We start from the raw sequence: 21,212 nt of genomic DNA, 5'->3' as shown, positions 1-21,212 counted from the left end.
CTGTGAGATTGTAAAATATCACCTAAAGCTTTTGTGGATTTCAGACTTGGTCTGATTTTCTGCCCTAACTGGAAGATTCTTAGTAGACCAACAATTGTGGGAGGAGATAGGGGAATTTCATTTTCTTAACCCCTTCCCGACATGCACTGCATAAGTACGCTGAAAGTTCGGAGCAAGTGTATGGAGTGGACTCAAGAGGCTCAGCACACAGCCAGAATCTGCCTATAACAGCCGTGGGTGAAGCCGACCTCTGCCCCAGCTTTTAACCTGTTAAATGTCACTGACAATCTTTCTACGGGTTGCTAATGAGTTGCTATGAAAGCTGGAGGTTTGCTGAGGACCTCCATGCCTGCCATCACGGTGCACCATTGAAACCGAGACTGTGGCTGGGCTTTAAATGAGACTGTGATTTTTACCATATATTTCACTAACCAAGTATTGCTGTATGTAACACAAGCAATCAATCAAATGTTATATCTGTGCAAAATTCAGTGGATTGCATATTAAATATTCGGGATTGGGAACCTACCTGCTGCACCACTGCTCTTTTCCTTCAACCAGAGGGTCGTGGTTCTATTTTCTATTCATGGATAGAATGGACAGCTCACACTTCACATTTCAAATTCATTTTAGCCACTTTTTGCTCATATGAATGATACTGAAGTAAATGATGGCTTAGGGGGAATGTGCCGGCAGGGACATCTAAATACTTCCAATATGAACACAGTTATAGAATCTTTGCTGGTATCTATTCACAGAACTAAGAAGGCTTGTATAGCCAATATATTAAGGGATTGTCCAGAACTGAAATATCGATGACCGATCTGTAGTTTAGGTCATCATTATCAGATCGGTGGGTGTCTCATTCCCAGTACCCCCCATCGATCAGAGGTTACCTGCTCCAGTGGTTGCCTAATACATTATTTAGTTGTCACTATCTGGATACTACACCATATATCTTATTAAAGTGAATAGGAGATAAGGACTCTTGATATGTTGGTCAACCACCTAATAATTCATAATAAAGTCTATAATCTTATCTCTTTAAAGTCTAACTAAACATGGAACTACAGGGGACATGCTATTCCTAGTCATGTAGTGATTTGCTTTCCAACTCAATGTCATATTTTGCTGATTGTATATCAAATTAAAAATTTTATCTTTTCATTTGGCTCATCTTGGCGTTATGTCAGATGTCATTTCACTTTTTCATTTGTAGGTATAACACATGACAACAAGAATAGAAAAAAAGATTTTAATACATAATGATATGTCTTTATTTCATCAACAGAGATGGTGTCTAGACCAAAAAAAGTGAGTTAACACTAGCAGTAAAATGAAATTTGCACAATACTGTATTTACACATTTTAATTCATTAGTTTATAGCATTGCATTTTATTTCAAAAAGGTAAAAACTTTTAGTAACATATAACAAGCGTAAACAGCTCATTTTTACAAGAAAACCACAAGGAAAACCACAGTTACCTAGAAAAAAAAATAATAATAGACACGCTTAAGAACTAGTACAATAAAATGCTGCATTGAATTAAGTTACATCGCATAGAATCTGTGTAAAAAGTATGTAGAAAAAACACCTGATGTAACCTGTTACAGTCATTGACCAGTTATGAGAGGTACGGAGGATTTTACAGGTAGATGTGTGTGAAAACTGTCCATTATATTTGACCTGGGGTGTAGGGGAGAAGGGGAGGTAGAGGCCTCCACTTGCATACACTGAGAAAAACCCTGTTTGATTATGGAGTTTGAAGCTTGTAAGGCAAAATAATGATAGGTGCACTTGTTTCCTATTAGTTCTACAACCGCTACAACATTTTACAATTCTGCTAGCAGAAGGTAGGGGTGTTGCTTTGGTCAGTTAAGTCGGAGTCACAATTCTAGGCCTTAACAGAGCAGGAGTGAGAAGAACAAATGAAAGACCAAGCAGCCTGTTCTGAAAGAAATACAGAACCCAAATTTTAAGATGCTTCATGCAGCCACAATTGTCACTGATATTTCAAAGGAAAAAATGTTACACTGCAGGATTAGAGCTCTATATTTGCACCTTCATAGAAGTAAATGAGTACAGCCTAGCTTTATAATAAATTGAGATTACAGTTGTAAGGATCAGAGTCAGCAACATAATACCTAGAGTCGATACGTATTTGAGTGCTTAGCTTTATTATACATACAAATGAATACTTTGATATCTCTTGGTACCTTTGAGTAACCCTTAACAAACTTATGAATTGCCAAAGCATCCTTGTTATCTTGGCTGTAGACATACAACAATAAACTGGTTAGGCCAGGCCTAGTCATGGGAAGAACCATCCTTCCTGTGTCACACCATCTCATACTGGGACAGTAAAAACCCTCCACCCATTACGTAACAGGCTTAACGTTCTCAATTTTCGTTAAAACTCAATTCAACAGGGAAATTCATACAAAAGAACAGTGTCACCTTCAGTCTCAATGAGTTCACAACTGTTTTGTGTTACATACAACCAAAAAAAGAAAAGCCTAATTCACAAGGACCCAATAAACCCATTGGGCATCAGTTAGGAACACCACAAATTATTCACGCTACTGGAACTGGAAAAAGTAGTAGTTGGAATTTGGGTGACTGCCATGGGCAAAATCAGAATGGAGGCCCTAAGTAGAGGCTAACCACCCAAGCATGTCAGTAATAATTCTCAGTCTTTTAGTTTTGGTACCATGTATTGAGTGCCCCAGGCATGAGGCAGTGTTGTACAGCCCATGAAGTACCTTTTCCAACTGTTATGTCAAAGTTGAATCAGTTTACAGCAGGGGCGAACACAGGCAGAATAGGACCCCTCTGCAAGAACAATATATGGGCCCTTTGCAGTCCAATAGCTTATCATAATGCACATTTCCACCTGCGTTGGAAGTGGACCCTTTTACCTTATGGGCCCCTGTGAGACTATACAGGTTGCACCAATAGTGTGTCCGCCACCGTCGTACAGACACATAGCAGTTACAGCTATGGCACCCAATATGATTAACCATTCTCCTTGGCAGATATTGGTTTTCATTTGTAGACACTAAAGTGTCATAATGTAGGTCAACAAGCATCTGTCTTTTTGGTTGCGTACACAAGCAAATAATAGGAAGCCGAAAAACAGGAACCCCATGACACTAATAACACTACCCATGAAGAGCTAAGCATAAGTAGATCGGCATGAAAAGTATCAGTAATTTGCTTACTACATCATTATGAAACCATTTAACCTGCAAACCACTGAAGGGTCTTGCAATAATACAATGTTTTGCACTGAAAATGAATTGGTCTCCAAATTCTGAACAGTTAAAAAAAATGAACAGCGTGAAATGTTTTTTTCAAATATTTTGCAAGAATAAAAATTATTTCATTGCTGCATATTATGTTTCCATAAATCTTCTATTTATAAGCATGTATACTTCCTATGTACACCTATGACAGTGGGTCAATATATACTGTTATACAGCAACCTAGAGGTTGCCAAAGTCATTAAATATTACTGTATTTCTCTGTTATAAATACGTTACTTTACTGCACATATGTATATGGTAAGCAAATCATATCGCACAGCATTATTTACAAGAAGCAGATGAATGCAGCTACAGTATATCGTTCACAGACATGCACTAAATTAACATTAGGTTTTGATGTGTTATATATCTCAGGGAAAATTAAAGCATTTGGCTTAAATTACTGCATATGGAAAATGAGTGGAAATTTTATATTCAGTGAATTTGAGTACAACGTGCAAAATAATTCAGGGTTTTGAAGTCACAAAATAACGCAATCATTTTGGTTAAGTGCATTAGTCACCTACATACAGGGAGTATAGTCTAGTATTGAACTTTGTGCATATAATCAGCGGTGTACACCCGGGTGTCAAAGGGCTGCTAAGAGAAAAGGGGATCTACAAGAAGAGAACTAAACATTTTGCAAATGTATGCTATGCTAACTGAAGCACAGTGTGTGGGTACAGTTACTGCAGTGGAGTAGGTGGAACCTACACAGTGTTCCATTTTAAGGGATATAGAAGACCCTGAAATACTAAAAAAGAATGAGAATCAAATAGGTATATGACTGTTAAACAGTTCAACACATTGATCCTCTGCTCACCGGTTTTAGAGTTTTCTGCTTTACAGAAACTGATAATGTTATAAATATAGAAAGTGGACTCAAAATATACTACAATGGTTTACGTTTTGATCTTCCAGTATTTTGGGAGATACCTTTGAATAATGGCAACTTTCTGACATTGTAAGTGCTTTATAATATCATTTTAAATAGGTGTATCCTCTAACCAATCAATAAATATAGTTAAAGTGCTTAAAGCTTAAGCATAGCCACTCCAAAATGACTTTGATAGCTAATGGCATAAAATATATGGTCTCAAGGTAAACATAATTAGATTTTTTTTTAGCTTCTGCATAGAAAATATAAACTAAGTTTTCTCAGTTCAGTCTATTTCAGGTTATATTTTAATTAATTTATACTTATATATAGATAAATCAATTAAAACACATGTATTTTCTGCAATTCATCCTGAGTACAGAATGATTACTACGTTTTGTCACCTTCTATGGTGACTAGCTTACATGAAAATCAACAAGATTTTTCTTAGTCTTTAGGAAATGATCAAATTGCCCAAATTTTGACATGTTTCCAACTTTAAGGAAATGTCTCGTTTCCCTCATAGGCAAGAGTGTAAATCTTTATTTGCAAAAATTGCATGTGAAAATGCGCTGCATGTGCAGTTTTCTATTTTTTATTTCCAATTCTTTTCAATTTAAGCTGTTTCACAACAACAGCATTATATAAGCATTGAGCATTTCAACACCATCACTACTATTTAAGATAAGGATAGTTTGTAGTTTGACTAGATAGATATCTTTCAGCACAAATCAATTGGCTTTAATACATTTTCTATATTTTTCTATGGTTGACTGGTAATTTGCAAATTAAACATTTTACAAAACTTTGTACCAAAGCAATTTTAGGTTAAAAGCCTTTATAAGACCAAAGTAAATTAGGTATATAGCATATTTGTAGTTAGCATTTTTTTCTTTAGAAATGTAAAAAGGGGAATGTTTTACCCATCATAATGTTTGATAAACTATCAATAGTATAGATAAAGGGTCTCACCTCTTTAATCCAAAATAGGAGGACTAAAATGATGTACTCAATGGTTTATGATCGCGGGAATATATTAATCATAGAGGGGAAGCCAACTTTGCATTTGTGAAATGTCATCTATACTTCCCATAGTCATGTAAATATATACACAATAATATACGGCTTACCATAAGCATTTAACCAAACCCAAGCAAAAATGTAAAATAATTCCTCTATGTGTCAAACTGTGAAAGTGGAAACAAAAGGCATTTACTCTGAGGATAGTATAGAACTGGAAAAAGCAAGGGAAATAACTAGCAAAAGTATCACAATAAGAGTAAAGCCCACTGAAATAAAATCCCAGTAAAAAAACCCCCAAAACTACAGGCTATGTATGGACAGGACCCAGCTCTCTATCGTACACATTTGGCATTTATAATTGTATTTTACACTGGACATGAAAAAACGGTGAATAGTATTTCATGTCAAATGAGTGCGCTCTGTAAGCTTGATATTTCGCTGCACAGCAACATATTCATATTATCTGCTAGCTGCGATAACACTGGTTAACAAATGGCCATGTTGCATTTTTAATATATTTCTTTTATATTTCCAATAAATTAATATATTAAAGAAGTTGTGTGATCCAGATCAAGACGTCTGAAGTCGCTCTGTCGGACTGCAGACTTATGAATCCCCCCAGCGCATGCACTGTGCACTGCTGGAATTCGATAGTTTCTGAGCTGGGACCAGAAGGTATGTATGTGTTATACATATTCTCGGCCAGGGCCCATCCAGTGTGTGTGGCATACAGTTTTATGGAGTAAGGCCATAAGTCTGTAGTCACACAGAGTGACTGCAGACAAAGATTTGGACTGGACAACTCCTTTAATGCTTTAAAATGTGCACATTTAAATGCGTTGTCCCAACTGGGAACTGTTTCGTGCACCATTTCTTCATACCTCCTGTTTACTAGACACCAAGACCAAGAAAATAAGTCATCTGGGAACCACATATAGAACTACTATGTACAGCAGAGTATACCAAAGCAGGAGTATGCAATATCAAAGTGAATCACGCATTCTGCAAAGAGGTCTTATTCAGTTTGAACTATGTGGATACAACTTACTCTATTAAATGACTGTAGCCTTTAAAGGGGTTAACCAGGACTATTATATTTCTCCTATGGGCCCAAGTTCCAGGCAGGTTGCTAACTACCTGCCTGTTGTGCACGGCACCGAATTCTACTAGCTCAGATAGATCACGGACTATTCCTGCAGCTTCCGGTGACATCACATTGACACAGCACCTGCTTCTCTTCTGGTCTGCTTTGTTAACAGGGCATGACTGCTGATGCTATGCTGACTGAGAGCTGTGGCACTGCTGCCAAACTGTAGGGTGTCAGTAGTCACACCACATTGATAGAGCAGCACAGAAGAAGAAAAGTTGCTCTATTGACATGAAGAAGCAGAATCGCTGGTAGAACAGGCAGTTATTAACTGTTTGAAGGGGAGTTTACCCCCTGAAACATCACACAGGTGTGCGAGCATCTTGTTCCTCCTTTCAGTGTCTCAGCATGTAGGAGTTTCTCCTGTGGATCTTCAGCAATCTCTATGGTATTTAAGGTAGCAGGATGCACCACAGATGAACTACTTTTTGTATATATTCTTGCTGGTCTGTATTTTTTGCACTATATCAGATAAAAGTTTCTTTTGAAGAAAATGTTTATAGGGCATTTTAATTTATGGGTAGTTAACAACTACCTGCCTGTCAGTTCTTAGCCCCATGAGAAATAAAATAGTCCTGGATAACCCTTTTAACTTTGAGCATTTTGTTAGCAGCACGACACTGTTACCTGATACAAGGAGATTTTAATGTTTATACTGGTAAAATTTGATTTTGGCAAAATCTGAATAGGTTGTTCTCCCTACTCCTCGAAGCATCTCTTGGGGCCCTACAGTACAAGGTGACAGTGCAGCTAAATAGGCTTCTACTACTCTACACTTGAATGGTGCAAAACCTTTAAAGAGGTTATCTGGGACAATTTTTTTTTTTACTATTGGTCTGTCCAGCGCTGATCTCTGCTGGCTTCCCGTGATATTACCTCAACAGCGCAGCTGCTTCTTTTCAGCTCTGCTCTACTGATGGGGCATGACTGCCAATTCATGCTTACAGCTGGCTCCCCGCTGCCTAACGGTGGGGAGCCAGCTGACAATCAGCATGATGTCGGCAGTCACGCCTCGTCAACAGAGCAGCCAAGAAGAGGAAGAGCTCTTCTCTTGACGTGAAGCAACAAAATAGCTGGCACCGGGTAGAACAGGAACGCAGTTAGCAGCTACCTGCCTATTAATGCTTAGGCCCATAGTAAAAATGTAAAATAGTCCCGGATAAACACTTTAATAAATATGATATGGCTCATGGTTTTTTATGCTGTCTGTTTTTATCATTATCATATCTGTAGATATAATGTACTATATATTAAGTAGAATTGTATAACTGTATATAAGCAAGTAAACTGTTAAAGTTATAAACAGAGTTTAGCTTAATAAATTCACTTTTACTAAATTCCGACATCAGTAAATTTAACTGAAATCGAGTTTTTCTTTCCAAACTGTCCATTCAGAAAACTCATTAGACATTTAACATCCATCCAATGCAGATGTGAATTGTTCACGCGTTCTCTTATCAAGCAATACTTATTGCAGGTTAAATTAATAATGGCTTCAGTTGAGCTCCTATCAACTGCTATCCACAAAATAGAAAAGTATGTGTAACTAATGTACTGGCAATAAGTCGCTGTGCATGAGGATTCATTTACACTCATTTAAATTAAGCTGAAGAAAACTTTTTTCCGATCATAGCTTACTATTGGAGTACATAATACTATGATGTTCCTGAGTTGAACATTATCTGTCATGCCTGTGTGTCTGGGAGCTCCAAAAGTAGAGATTCCACATAAATGACAACTGAATACACAGTCAAGGTGAAAAAGAAGCAGGACATACAGTACATAAGATTGGCAGCTGGGCCCCCAGGGAAGATGTAAAGGATAGCATCTGCTACTCTGTTATATGAATTGCTATGCTAGTACATAAGCTCGTCCATAAGCTAGCAGATACCATTGCTAGCCATTACAGCACAAGTGAAACTGTATATAATCCTATGTGATGATTGCACGGGAAAAGTGAAAGACGACATGAGCTTCTAACAAACAAAGAATAGCTTTTTAGAAAAAAAAAATCATATATAAAAATGAAAATTGTGAAATGATTGTTCCAAGATACTAATTCAAAACAGGAAATTGTACAATCAGAAATGTACTGTGTATCAAATTAAAGGTAATTTGACAGGTCCCTTTAATGTCCCAAATTACCACTGCTGCATTGTGTATGGTGATTTCTGGACTTTAGTAAGTTCTTATATGATGAACACAAGGGTTGAGATCTTTGAAAAATGAACTATTTTTCTGCTGATCTGCATATGTAAATGAGGAAGGAGTAGTCCGGCTGGTCGTAGTTTCCACCTGATTAGTCCTAAGATCTTGTAATCAAGCCTTCCTGGATGTGCCTGACATCCTCCAAACAAATCCTCATCATGGTAGGACGACTAGAAATTTTGTTCATGCGCTGACCATGACGGGGATTTCATGGAGGATGTCAATCATGTCCAGGGAGGATCCAAGGTAGATCTAGTCTGGGGGAAGTGACTATTCCTACCTCATTTGCATGTAGTGAGCAGCAGAATAAGATTTAATTTTTTAAAGATAGCAGTGCTCGTGTGAAACATGAAAGACCTTAGTAGAAGTCTGAGTTTGGTATAGTTAGGCAAGTTCTTTTTAAGATAATTCACAGAAAATAGAAAAAGCCGAGCACCACCGGTGATACATAGAGCCAATACCACCAGCTGACAAAAATACTGCAGGCATAAAACCTTTTTTCCTTCAGGTGCACACCAGGGAAAGATGCATAATCCAAATGAAATGAAAAGAGGTGGTACTCACCGGAATGAAGTCCAAACTTTATTGGTCCAAAAAATGTTTAAAACATCTCAGGCAGGTAGGGGGCTAAAGAGTGCAAAGAGGACGGCCTTTGTGTGCTGTGTTGCGCTTCTATGGGATGACCCGTAGAAGTGCAACACAGCACGAAATGGCCATCATCTTTACAATCTTTAGCCCCCCCACCTGCCTTAGATGTTTTAAACATTTTTTGGACCAATAAAGTTTGGACTTCATTCCGGTGAGTGCCTTTCATTTCTTTTTAAGATAATTACTTGCAATCAAATCCAGAGTAGCTAGAAGTCACTGCAGGAAACACGGCAAAGTAAATGAGGACAAGTACCTGCAGTATCTAGGGTAGGACAGATTAGGATCAAAGTAATACATGGCATAAAAATGTTAGCAACAGAGAATGTGAACCTAAAGAAGTGAACACAAAAAATGACACGTTTCATATTAATAAATATAAAAGAACATAAAGTAAAAACACTGCTAAGCTTAATGAAGTATGCGGGCATTTGCTCTTTAGCCACACCACTTAATCTTCAGTCAAGTGTTAGTTACGGTGCAGAAAATCGCATAACCTTTGTACAAGTACAATATATAAACATTATGTGTACTAAAACCCCAATAAATTATATACAAAAATAAATAAAAAAAATTACCTATAACAGGATTTAATGTGCCGCCAGTGTCAGATATTTGCACCACGGCAATAAATTGTTAGGGTATTTTAACAGGCAAAACATTTCAATTTTTGTAGCCTCTTGATACTTGTCATCTTAATATTTTAGAAAGTAGCTCATATAATTGAACTTTCAGGGGTAAATTGAAATACTGGTATAATAATACACATATACACAATTCCAAAGGCAAGATAGTGTACACCACAAACACTACACAATGAGTGAGGATTACACATCGTAATCTAGAATACATTAAAGAAACACATTTTTCGATTTCAATTGAATATATCACATGTGGGATTTTCCACGTGTTGTCCTATTTCTGTAAAGTAAACTTGCTTTGCTTGTCCTAAAATTTCCTTTTTTTTTGTTATGATAATTAAAGATAACTACAAATTTAGAGTTTAAGTATTCACAGAGTCTCTAGCAAAAACCTGAATTATTGGAAAATTGTGATGCAATACAGAAAATGAAATTTTAAGAAATATTTTCGCTTGTTAACTTTTTAACATTTAATTAACATAAGCTATAGGATTTCTACCACTATCAGTAAAGTGTCATCAATTTTTCTTTTTCGTGGATTGTGTTAAGTTATACAATTCAGTACAATCTTTTATAATTCAATCCAAAACATTAATGTGTAATTAATGTACTATTATTTTTTGTAACCAGGGAGTCTATAGGTTATTGATGGCTGACAGATACATTGGACATAAGTATTTTATTTTGTATTAAGGAAAGTTCATATTTGTAAGCCAAACCCTGATCACTTGGATCAACACACATGGTAAATATATACTTATTAATTATCATTCTGCTTTCTGTTGTACCTAAGCTAGAGTCTGAAAAGGATATTATAACATTACAGGAGTTACCTGGTTCAACTGCCCAAACCCATTCAGGAAAGGAAGCGCTCCCAACAAAATGCACAAATAACACTTTTGTCTTTTTTATACAAATCACTTAAAGGGAATCTCATAGCAGGTTTTTGCTATGTAATCTGAAGACAGCAGGAGATAGGGTCTGAAACACTGAATTTAGTGATGACTGTGCTGTTGTTTACTTTCACTGAAGGTTTTATTAGGAGTTTATCATTGCCAGCATTGATGTGCACCTAACTCCTAGTCTGACTCCGCCCCCTCCTATGATAAGCAGTTCACCGTCAATAGACAATCTACACAGAGCGCTTGGTGTGGGTGAGGTTAGCTTACTCAGCTCTACTTCATGCTACATCTAAGAACTTTGATAGTTTCACAAATGCTGCCCCCAGTAAAGAAAATTATACATCATTGGATTGAGCTTCTCTTTTCCTACATTATGCTGCTCCCAGATGAGGTAAAAAAACCTGCTGACAGATTCCCTTTAACTACAGAAAGATGTTTTGGCCAATATCTGGTACCATACTATTTTTGATGTACAATGGCTGATGGCAATACACATTTAAATGGCAAGAAATGGCTGTAAAATGAATGTTCACTTTTTTGACTAAGTTATCTAGAAATTAAAATGCTACAAGTCAGATTTGGGGTTTAGAAAGACCATCGGTCCTCACAAAGTTGGAATGGGCTATGGGGAAAATGCATCTTATATATGTGGTATGCTTCCATGTGGAGCACAGCTGAAATCATGCATTGGATTAATACGACATGCTCCCTCTAAACATACTTTGGTATTATAGTTACAGAACTCAATGCCATCAACACAACGTCAATGAAGAGTGGGGGTTTATCATACAGACTATAAAAGGGAAGTACAGGAGGGGACAACACATTAACCTACTCATCAGTTTCTTCATAGTCTTTCTTCAGCATAGCAAACTGTGAGACTTTACTTGTACGGCTTTAGGCCATCTGATAATACTTCATGGTTTTCGCTAACTATAACACTATCAGATAACTGTGGAAGAAATATTTGGAGAACTAGTTATAATTCTCATAATGCAGAGATTTCCAAATAGAAGTATGTTAAATATTATTACAAATACAGTATAATCTACAGATAAACAGTATTTCATTAACCATTACCCCAATCATTCTAATGTGGTGGAAGCAATTCTGACCATCTCGATACTTAACACTCTAGAATGGGGTACAGATGGGTGGATAAAAGGCATTCTTTGACACCTGACAGTATTTGGGGAGAATCTGGAGGACAAAGTCACTACTTATTCAAGCTAAAAATCACAATTGAGTATTTTGATATACTCAATAGCAATTTTGTTGTCATTTTATGTTACAGGCAAAGCAGGGAAATGAGACAATACGCGTTGCCAAGCTTAATAAACTGACGGACTGCTGCAGCACATGTGTGCACTACATGGTCAATATTTCAATATACATCTGAGCTGCCTTGCGTCACATTTGCATAGCAACAAGTCAAACAAACAGTTACAGTAATTCTGCCGTTTTTACGTTTTCAATAGCTAAATACCAGCAATAGAGCAAATCCTCATGAGATCCAACATAGAAGTTGTTTGCGGCCGTGTCATTAAGGAAAACACCCAGGGAAACCAGGATAAGATTCGGTCAAAAAACAGAATCTAAAACGAATTAAAAAAAAAAGAAAAGAAAAAGTAGGATGTGTTAAAAAAACATGTTCTAGAATTCCTGCATTTGTTAATATGAGGTATGTGATTTTCATTGGTTTGATGGACTGCAAACTCCCTTCAGCATTCTTACTTTTTCATATATTTAACCTACAGAAATCCCGAGATGACATCAATCCAAGTTGTTTCTTCAGAACAGTTTTAAAGTAACCGGGTCTAGGGAAAATTTGAATAGAAATTTTACACTATATGGTAATTGCAATATTTGGCAAGAAAATGTTCCTAAAATCCTAATATCCTGAGTATTTTCTTTCTTTTTTTGTTTTCTTTGTTATACAAACAATGCATATGTAGTCATGTTAAATTTACACACAACAGCAAAACTCAGTGCATGTGGATAGGAGAAACTCAGTAAGAAAAAAAATCGTACAAAAGTACGGCTTGGTTGAAATGGAGACTGGCGCCGTGTTGCGCTAAAAGCTCATGTGTAATAATAATAAAAAAATTTTTCCAATACAGCGGTTTATAAATAATTAAAAACTAAATGATAGTGTCAGACTGAAAAATAAAATATAAGGAGCAGTCTGTGGCATCAATGACATAAAAAGGAATGTAGGATATTGTATGAACAGAAATAAAGAGTTGACTTCCAGTTTCAGGTTGTGAACACCGAGGGATGCGTGAACTTTTGCATATGGACATAGAACTTATATACAGTTCACCTATAAAATCTTGATTAGCGGTCTTTAATGAAAACAAATGAACATTCTGAGGAAATTCCTGAGATAGGTTTTGTGACTGAGTCACTGAGAATATAAGCTGCTGTCGGGTCTTCATGAGTATTAAATCCATCCCTGTTAAGATCTGAAATTAGAATACATTAACAAATATTAGAGAACACAAGGAGGACAGTGCAGCCACTGTCTTGTACCTTGCCTGAGCAAGGTATAGCACCATCGTAAAAGGATCTCCAACTTTCAGAGAGGAGGAAAATACTTATAAACCAGTATTGCTGCTAAGACTGCTGTAGTGTGCACCAATAATGTCTTCTGGAGGCAGTGGCAGCCAAAGGCTGACGGGTGACTTCTGGTTGACCGTGCAGTTGTAACATCACTAGGAGAAATCTTTCCTTGGTTGTTCATCCGTTGTACATTTCTCGGTCATCTCCTGACAGAAGTCTACTGTCACTGTTTGACTGTTCTGTTCCAAACACGTCTCCCTCTCTGAGTAAGTACCAAGCTCAGATCCCTCCACATTTCTCGCTATGCAATTCTCTGGTATACTGTTTGAAACTGAGTGGCCTCCAAGCTGTACTTGACCTTGCTCATTGCAGCACTGCATGTTTTCTCCAACGTCCTGGGACATAAGTTTTTGCTCTATTCTTGCTGGTAAAGGGTTGAATGCAGCAGCTGTGGGTAGATCCATAGGCCTCAAAACAGGGCAGTACCTGTGTAGAGCTTGGATCTGCTCTGGACTCTGAATATCTCTACATACTTCTTGGGATAGGCAAGAGAAGTTGTCTAGTAGCTCTCCCATGCAGGCCTTTAGCTGGTTCCTTTCAGTTAACAACTTTTCTTTTTCACACACCTAATGGAAAAAAAGAAAGCTAATTTATCGCAAACCTTTGTATTATCAGACACACCTTAAACAAGTCAAGCTGTATTAGTATGATATTTATAAAATAAAGCAATAGGTGAAAAATAAAACATAACTTTTAATCCGTCAATTAAAAGACTACTAACATATGTCACCCAAATGTGAATAAGACGCATAAAAAAATGCCAATCTGATGGGTGGGCCCTAAAAGAAGGGGAGAAAACCCACCTAGATGCATTAAGGATATAAGTTGTCACCTAATAGTCTGTAATAGAAAAACTAGAAGGTACAACAATAGAAAAATATTCCACTCATGAATGCCATAACCTGATTGCACATATATATATACTGTATATATACACCATGCAAACAAAATTGCGAAAAGGGTCTCTCAGGACCATATATTTAGACAATCAGGTGAGATAATAAAAGGAACAATCTCACCGAGTAAGATGATGGGTCGGGAGTCTCCAAGGATCCACTATTCGGTCCGAATGGAGGACAAATAGGGGAAGACAATACCCTGTCACATCCCTGAGGGGCTAGCAATCAACTACTCCCCAAACTCCTGCCCAACAAGGACATGCCCTGCACTTTCCCTAAGGGACACCCCCTTAGGGAAAGTGCAGGGCATGTGCAATTTATGGTTAGCTGTGGACTGCCCTTGTAAGGGCGGGAGTTTGGGGATTAGTTGATTGCTAGCCCCTCAGGGATGTGACAGGGTATTGTCTTCCCCTATTTGTCCTCCATTCGGACCGAACAGTGGATCCTTGGAGACTCCCGACCCATCATCTTACTCGGTGAGATTGTTCCTTTTATTATCTCACCTGATTGTCTAAATATATGGTCCTGAGAGACCCTTTTGGCAATTTTTTTTGCATGGTGTATATATATGTGCAATCAGGTTATGGCATTCATGAGTAGAATATTTTTCTATTGCTGTACCTTCTAGTTTTTGTTCACCTGTATTACAGACTATTAGGTGACAACTTATATCTTTAAAGCATCTAGGTGGGTTTTCTCCCCTTCTTTTAGGGCTCACCCATCAGATTGGCATTTTTTATGCATCTTATTCACATTTGGGTGACATATGTTAGTAGTCTTTTAATTGACGGATTAAAAGTTCTGTTTTATTTTTCACCTATTGCTTTATTTTATATCTAATTATTTGGGTGAGATCTTATTTGTCAATTTTTGACAAAAATCGTCTCATGCTTTATTCAATTAGTATGATATTTACTCTACTTTAGGCTAGATTTACCAATCTTTGTGTTACTACCGAGAGAAACAAACCGATCAACCTTGTTGCATCAGTTTTTTCTCATACCTTTTTTTTTTTAACTGAAGCAGGTAGATTGACCTTTTTCATTCATTGACTCTTAACAAAGTACCAGTTAAAATAGGATGAAACTCAGATGGAACTATGAAGCTGCAAACTATGTCTTCCTAGTTTCACTCATGTCTCACGAATCCCCATAGACTTTAATGGCTGTGTCTTATCCACAAAATGGATGAGAATAGCACATGATCTGAGTCTGACGACCACATACATGGACCTACTGCTAAAACTGACGTATATAATACTCTATGAGTCAGTGCAATGTCAGTGAATATACTTACAGCACTAGAACGTGTCATGTGGATGTATGACTGTAGCCTAAGATTGCAACATATAGTATTTTAAGCCACACATAAATCACTATACATAGTATAATTGATACATTTTCTATAAATCTTGGTCCTAAAAATATTCTCCTTTTTTTAGACACTGAAAACCAATCATAAGAAGATTTTCATTTCCTAACCTTTGTTCTATTAAATTCCATGTTCTTACATAGCAATAGCTCACTGTCCACAAAGGTGTCTGAGCTGTGACTGCTGCTCAGTTATATAGAAATGAATGGGACTAAACAGCAGTCATGCTATCAGGGGCATAAATATCGGGGTCGCGGAGGTTATGACTGGGCTCGTGTAGGTCAGGGGTTCGCTGTAGCCAGTGCAAACTTCAACATGATGTGCGTCCTCGGGTCAATGCGCTGTAATACACGCTATCTACCAATGACAGGCCAGCAGCTGACATTTGCATGCACGTGACTGGGTGTGCATGGCAGCGATGTCATGCACACAAGCATGCAGTGACGTTTGCACACTGAAGTCAGCTGCCGGCTTCAGAAGTGGACACCGTGCTGCAGGGGAGCAGCAGGAGGTGAAAAGAATTTTCTGGCATTGAAAAACAGTGGTAAAACTGGGGACATATACCAGGATAGGGGGTATATATATAACAGAATGGGGCCAGAGGGTACGGGACATATATACCAGGATGGGAGATATATATACCAGGATGGGGCCCATGATAAGGGACATACAGTACATACCAGGATGGGGGATATATATATATATAAGAATGGGTCGAGAAAGGGCAACATATATACCAGGATGGAGGATATATACACGGTATATATACCAGGATGGGGTATAGAGTTGTGGCCAAAAGTATTGACACCCCTGCAATTTTGTCAGATAATACTTTATACTTTTTCTTCCTGAAAATGATTGCAAACACAAATTCTTTGATATTATCTTCATTTAATTTGTCTTAAATGAAAAAAACACAAAAGAGAATGAAGCAAAAAGCAAAACATTGATCATTTCACACAAAACTCCAACAATGGGCCAGACAAAAGTATTGGCACCCTCGGTCTAATACTTGGTTGCACAACCTTTAGCCAAAATAACTGCGACCAACCGCTTCCGGTAACAATCAATGAGTTTCTTACAATGCTCTGCTGGAGTTTTAGACCATTCTTCTTTGGCAAACTGCTCCAGGTCCCTGATATTTGAAGGGTGCCTTCTCCAAACTGCCATTTTTAGAACTCTCCACAGGTGTTCTATGGGATTCAGGTCTGGACTCATTGCTGGCTACCTTAGAAGTCTCCAGTGCTTTCTCTCAAACCATTTTCTAGTGCTTTTTGAAGTGTATTTTGGGTCATTGTCCTGCTGGAAGACCCATGACCTCTGAGGGAGACCCAGCTTTCTCACACTGGGCCCTACATTATGCTGCAAAATTTGTTGGTAGTCTTCAGACTTCATAATGCCATGCACACGGTCAAGCAGTCCAGTGCCAGAGGCAGCAAAGCAACCCCAAAACATCAGGGAACCTCCGCTATGTTTGACTGTAGGGACCGTGTTTTTTTCTTTGAATGCCTCTTTTTTTCTCCTGTAAACTCTATGTTGATGCCTTTGCCCAAAAAGCTCTACTTGACCAGAGAACATTTTTCCAAAACATTTTAGGTTTTTTCAGGTAAGTTTTGGCAAACTCCAGCCTGACTTTTTTATGTCTCGGGGTAAGAACTGGGGTCTTCTACCATACAGTCCCTTTTCATTCAGACGCCGATGGATAGTACGGGTTGACACTGTTGTACTCTCGGATTGCAGGGCAGTTTGAACGTGTTTGGATGTTAGTCGAGGTTCTTTATCCAACATCCGCACAATCTTGCGTTGAAATCTCTTGTCAATTTTTCTTTTCCGTCCACATCTAGGGAGGTTAGCCACAGTGCCATGGGTTTTAAACTTCTTGATGACACTGCGCACGGTAGACACAGGAACATTCAGGCCTTTGGAGATGGACTTGTAGCCTTGAGATTGCTCATGCTTCCTCACAATTTGGTTTCTCAAGTCCTCAGACAGTTCTTTGGTCTTCTTTCTTTTCTCCATGCTTAATGTGGTACACACAAGGACACAGGACAGAGGTTGAGTCAACTTTAATCCATGTCAACTGGCTGAAAGTGTGATTTAGTTATTGCCAACACCTGTTAGGTGCCACAGGTAAGTTACAGGTGCTGTTAATTACACAAATTAGAGAAGCATCACATGATTTTTCGAACAGTGCCAATACTTTTGTCCACCCTCTTTTTTATGTTTGGTGCGGAATTATATCCAATTTGGCTTTAGGACAATTCTTTTTGTGTTTTTTCATTTAAGACAAGTTAAATGAAGATAATAATACCAAAGAATGTGTTTGCAATAATTTTCAGGAAGAAACTGAGTATTATCTGACAGAATTGCAGGGGTGTCAATACTTTTGGCCACAACTGTACATATATCAGGATGGGGAGATATATATATGTATATATATCAGGATAGGGCCAGGAAAGAGCTCAGTATGGGAGAAGTGTGGAATTTGGACGCTACAAGGGCCCATACATATAACCAACATGGGGGAGGGACCCAAGGTCAGAATATTGCAATGGGCCCCATCAAACTCTAGTTACGCCACTGAGTGCTATGTACACACGTGTATGTACAGGGCTGTCTCTGTGTAAACAGCACATGCTGCAGCTAATTCGTTCATTAATTTGGGGTCTCAGGGATTGAACACTGATCGTTTGAAAGTTAGTGGCCATTCCTATTAATAACCACTGATTGCTCGGATTCCAGCAGTGGAGCACTTCCCTATGTTCTTATCGTCCTTGTTACTTTTAATATACTGCAGTCCAAAGAGGAGGACCTCTTTAAATACTATTAAATACTTTTAATCCCTTAGTTTCACAGCTAATTTTGGCCTTTAAGAAAAAAACAGTTTGGTTTATTTTTAACTTTTTTATTGTCACATTGTAGGACCCATATTTTTTTTGTGGTGACAGTCGTATGAGGACCTGTTTCTTTCAGGATAAGTTGTGTTGTCAGTGGAATCAGATTATTGCACATATAACTTATTGACTTTTATTAACTCTTAGTTGGGAGGAATACAAACAAAACAGCAATTCTGTCACTCTTTTCTGCATTTTAAATTTTATACTATTCACCGTGCTGCACAAATAAAGTGTTGACCTTATTCTGTAGGTAAGAACATGCCGATACTAGATTTATACAGCTTTATTTTTATTATTTGTACAATAAATACAAACTTTGAAAAAAAATCACTTGTCTTTTGGTCTCCATATTCTGAGACTCCTGAGTTTTACAATTTTCTGTCAGTGGAGCTTATTCTTTGCGTGACAAACTGCAGTTTTTATTGGTACCATTTAATGGTATATGCAGCTTTTTGATCACTTTTTATTACACTTTTATTTGGAGACAAAAATCAACAAATAACTTTAATTCTGAATTTTTTTTAAATAGACATTTTATCGTTATTCATTGGGTTAATATGCTTAGGACTCACCAAAAATGTACAAAAGGTTTTATTCTGTTTTGCTACTTTTACATCAAAAATGATTTTTTAAACAAAAAAAACTCTTGTTCACTATATTCTGAAATTCATAACTTTTTCATTTCTCTATAGACGATATTGTGTGAGGATTAGTTTTTTGTGGGATAAATTATACTAAACTATTATACAAATTATATGACTTTTTGATCACTTTTTCATTCACTTTTTTGGTAGGAGGCCTGGAAAAAAATCTGAAATAGTTTTTTAAATTTTCTTTTAGAGCTCATCCTGCAGTATAACTGAAATTGTAACTTTATTATATCATTGTTTTTAATTTTTTACTACATTTCCTGTGTTTAGATATTGCTGGATCATACTTGTTATAGTGCATCTCCTTCTGGTTTTTTAATTCCTTCTTAGAAAAGGAATTTATTACTATGTTTAATGCTATTTGCTCCTTTTTTTGCAATAAATGTACCGATTAGTGATGAGCGAATGTGCTCGGATAAGGCCTTATCCGAGCATGCTCAGGTACTAACCGAGTGTCTTTTGGAGTGCTTGAAAAATATGTCCGAGACCCTGCACCTGCATGTTTTGTGGCTGTTAGACAGCCGCAACAGATGCATGGATTGCTTGTATGTTAGGCAATAACTGCATGTGTTGCAGATGTCGTACAGCTGCGAGAAATGCAGCTATGGGGACTTGAACATATTATTCAAGCACACCAAAGACACTCGGTAAGCACCTGAGCATGCTCGGATAAGGCCTTATCCGAGCACATTCGCTCATCACTAGTTCTGATATGTCAATTTCATGCAACGAGGTGCACCCGATCAATAAATCACACTAAATTATAACCAACATGTCACATAATAAGCACAAAAAAAGTCTGAAACAGTAATTCTACCCACATGTGTCCAGTTCTTTGTTGTACATCGATAGATCCTTTCCTGCTATTGTGCTTGACTAGGCCCCCCAAAAATCAAGGTGCTGGAAGAGTTACAGTCTTTATCTCAAAAATAATATGCAGCTCACTATGCTTATATTCATATCAATATGTCAATTCATGGCCCTATCTTATTCTACAAGAATGGTATGGAGTGCTCACCAGCTTATGTATTTCACATTCTAAATTCTGTATACAGTCGAGTTTCCTCTTGCGACAGCGCTGTGCAGCTATTCTGTTCTTGCTTCGCCGTCGAACGTCATGAATGAATTCCAACTGTTCTGAGGTCAGCTTGTGCATTTTTATCATCATCTGGAAATCATTGCGTGGAAGATCTGTGATTTGATCAATTGGAAAGGGCAGCTTAACCTACAAGACAGAAGAAGAGTATCCAGAAAAGTTCTAGAACCAAAAATACCATACTTGGATTTCACATTAAACATCTAGTTGCGTTTTTCAAAGCAAGCTAAAAAGGTACATAGACTAGATGACTGATAATACCCAAACTAACTATAACATAGATCTACAGAATCTAAACAAAAATTCACTTACAACATCTCATTTGTCTAAGGGAAGTACACAGAAATCCGAGGCTAGGCATCAACCTTGAGTAATGTAGTACTTTTCTATTAAAGTCCATAGTTATTATGTAACATATCCTTATAGGGATTGGAGCAGAGTTACTTAATAATCTACATATACATAGTTTCCATTCACCCAGCAGTCATTACGTTAAATTATAAAACATTTGCTGTCTGTAGCCACTAGCAAGGTAAGCTTAATGATTAAGTAGATATACAACCAATACTCAACTCAAAGAAACGTGTACAAATCTGTCTGCACTGAGCTCCTGTCAGCATTTGTAATGACCACCAACCCCCACAGCAAATGTGCTGTCTGAACCAATAAAAAGTATGTAACAGTATAGAAAGAGAAGCCACACTTTCTTGAAGACTTTATAGTGCTGATATGCGCTATATTGCTGCATTTTCCATATGTTACTATTTGATGCAATTATTTATTTAATGTGTGATTAATGCGCCTCTGTGCACTTGTGTTGGGAAAGAGAAAGTATCAGGGTAGATGCAGCGTACAGATGAGCTAACAGCTAGCCAGCCCTACAGTGGGGAGGAGTTTTGGGGAGTAGGAAGAGAGCTACTTCCTGGT

The 21,212-nt window shown here is 37.5% G+C and overlaps 1 protein-coding gene across 1 annotated transcript in view; it reads right to left on the bottom strand.

Annotated features, from left to right (window-relative positions):
- Positions 1 to 10,508: 10,508 nt before the first annotated feature.
- The window catches only part of BACH2 (BTB domain and CNC homolog 2), a 378,746-nt gene continuing 368,042 nt past the window's right edge, over positions 10,509 to 21,212 (bottom strand). The window contains exons 6-7 of the mRNA XM_073589560.1: positions 20,208 to 20,414; positions 10,509 to 13,938 (exon numbers count right to left, since the gene is read on the bottom strand). Coding sequence (XP_073445661.1) covers positions 13,465 to 13,938; positions 20,208 to 20,414 — 681 coding nt within the window. The 3' untranslated portion in view covers positions 10,509 to 13,464. The remainder of the gene's footprint in view (positions 13,939 to 20,207; positions 20,415 to 21,212) is intronic.

This window comes from Dendrobates tinctorius, unplaced genomic scaffold, assembly GCF_039654945.1.
Source record: "Dendrobates tinctorius isolate UK_male_01 unplaced genomic scaffold, ASM3965494v1 ptg000111l, whole genome shotgun sequence".
Classification (NCBI taxonomy): Eukaryota; Metazoa; Chordata; class Amphibia; order Anura; family Dendrobatidae; genus Dendrobates; species Dendrobates tinctorius.
This window is presented reverse-complemented; position numbering and strand designations above follow the sequence as displayed.